This window comes from Manihot esculenta, chromosome 8 (assembly GCF_001659605.2).
Source record: "Manihot esculenta cultivar AM560-2 chromosome 8, M.esculenta_v8, whole genome shotgun sequence".
NCBI classification, from domain to species: Eukaryota; Viridiplantae; Streptophyta; class Magnoliopsida; order Malpighiales; family Euphorbiaceae; genus Manihot; species Manihot esculenta.
Window position 1 is genome coordinate 7,166,512 of NC_035168.2, and position 2,153 is coordinate 7,168,664.

A 2,153-nucleotide genomic window follows, 5' to 3' on the forward strand; every position below is an offset into this window, starting at 1 on the left:
CATTTTTGAAAACACATTTTACCCCTCTAGAAGACTCTGGCATCTTCAAAATTTCCAGATTCCAACGGAGATTCCGCCGGAAGGTAGGGATTCCGATGCCGGAATCTAGCCGGGTATTACACTGCCTATTGGGTTTAACAGTACCGAGCTCATTTATGCCTCAGTACCTTCTTGAGGTCGGCATGGCACTTTGGCGCTTTTGGCTGTTGTGCGAGATCAAAGTCTCTTTTCCTTGTGACTCGAGCTCCTTTGGGAGGTCGGAGTTTAGCTTTTCATTTATGGCCCCGTGCCTCAATCTTTTATGAGAGGTCGTAACTATGTTCTTATGAGTCATTTTTGCGTGTTGTCGTTGTATACCGCTATTTGCTGTGAGTATGTGATACCAGAAAACCTCTGAGGATCCTGGTCTTTGTTGCTTCGGGAGATCTTTGAGATATTCGCCGGCCGTTTTTTGCTCTGGGAGGTCTTTTGAGATCCTCACCGGCCTTTTTGCTCCTGGATCGCCAGCCATTTTTGCTCCGGGAGGTCTTTTTGAGATCCTCGCTGGCCATTTTTGTTCCGGGAGATCTTTGAGGTCCGCCGGCCTTGTACCTTCTTTGTGGTCTTCTGTAAGATTCGGGCTCTGTGGCCTTACTGTCGCTTCGTCATCTTAATTGGTTTTGTGCCTAACTGAGGTCTTGGGCAAGATTCAGGCTCATTGGCCTTACTGTCGCTTCGTCATCTCAACTGGTTTTGTGCCTAACTGAGGTCTTGGGCAAGATTGAGAATTCTTTCTGCAAAATAAGAGCTTGCACAGGGCGTATATAACGAGGATGTTCGTTTTTAATTCAATAATATTCATCAATAAATAATGTCGCACATGTCACTTTAACTTTACATTTCAGTTTTCAATTTATAAAATATTATGCTTGAACATGTAAAATATTGTGGAAAGTGTAAGTATTATTTACACTTTATAATTTTGTAATCAATAATAACTGCAAAACGATAAATGAAAGTTGTGTAAAAGACTCTTGATTTTGAGGTTTTTCTGGTGGTGATGATGATTAATAATTAATTGCTTGCAGTCATTGTGGATCATGCATAAGCTAATTTTAATAAATCATTTATGATGGCATTATTGTAATATCTGTAAAGAATTTGGGTACTTACCTCCCAGTAATTAAGAGCCACGTCGACCACTTTTGCGTGAGTTGTGTTGACGCGTCACTTTATTCCAATCCCATCAAACTCAATCTCAAAAAATTGATAATTTTGGTATTTGGCCGACCTGCTGTAGTCCGAGCTCCTCTCCTATCCACAGGAAAAAACCTCTGAGATCGCTTCCAGGGCGAATCTAGCAGGACCCACACATTCCGCTAAAGCCAACGGAATTTGGCTCCTCAAAACATCAAGCTCCTTTTTCTTGGCACTTGCGAACTTCCAGAACTCCCTTGAGCGCATTTTCAAGCAAAAGGATCTCAACAGTTGTAACAGCCCATCACCGTCATCCACCTCGCCATCAGGATGATCGGAGTTCTCGAGGGACTTGAAAGCGGCTTCTCTATGTTCATCCACGCGCTCGAGCGCGATCTCCACGCTTTCGTCAATAGTAACCTCACGCTTCTTGAGAGACGCGAGCTTGGCCTTGATATCATGGCCTAGGATCTGGAGATTGTGCTTGAGAGCTTCCGATTTCTTCTGGAGGTTCTGCTCGAGAGAGGTGATGCGGTCAAAAAGCTCCTTGCAAAGAAGAGTACAGCTTGTCATAAGTGAGGTCTGACGCTGGAAGTCGTCGAAGCTGGGGAAAGTCAACTCAGCTAACTCGCCTGGATCGGGGATCGACCCCATTGCTGGTGAGAAACGGGCACCGGAAGTAACCCAGCGGAATTAAGTTTGATTTGGTCATGTGCTTCAGAGGGAACGTCGAAGAAAAGGAAGATGAGATGTATGCATTCGAATTTTGAGGGCTGTCTGGCCGTTCGACTAGAAATACGAGACCGACTACTTCTTCCGACCTGGCCAATTGATGAATCTGATGGTGTCTGCTTTAATTCTTGAAGGTTGTGGTTTCTTCCGTGTCGCGACGGGCTCACTTGTTGGAGCTCGACCAGACCAGTGACTTCCTCCTCAGGTCGGCACGTCTCTAGCAACTCGAGCTCTTTCCACTCTTG

The 2,153-nt window shown here is 45.0% G+C and overlaps 1 protein-coding gene across 1 annotated transcript; it reads right to left on the reverse strand.

Moving 5' to 3' along the window:
- Positions 1-1,293: 1,293 nt before the first annotated feature.
- On the reverse strand, positions 1,294-1,830 carry LOC110621433 (FRIGIDA-like protein 4a). Its single transcript, XM_021765717.1, has one exon. It carries the CDS (start codon positions 1,828-1,830, stop codon positions 1,294-1,296), a length of 537 nt encoding a protein of 178 aa, XP_021621409.1.
- Positions 1,831-2,153: the final 323 nt, after the last annotated feature.

Coding starts and splice junctions, on each gene's coding strand:
- LOC110621433 (XM_021765717.1), bottom strand. CDS start 1,830: ATGGGGTCGATCCCCGATCCAGGCGAGTTAGCTGAGTTGACTTTCCCC.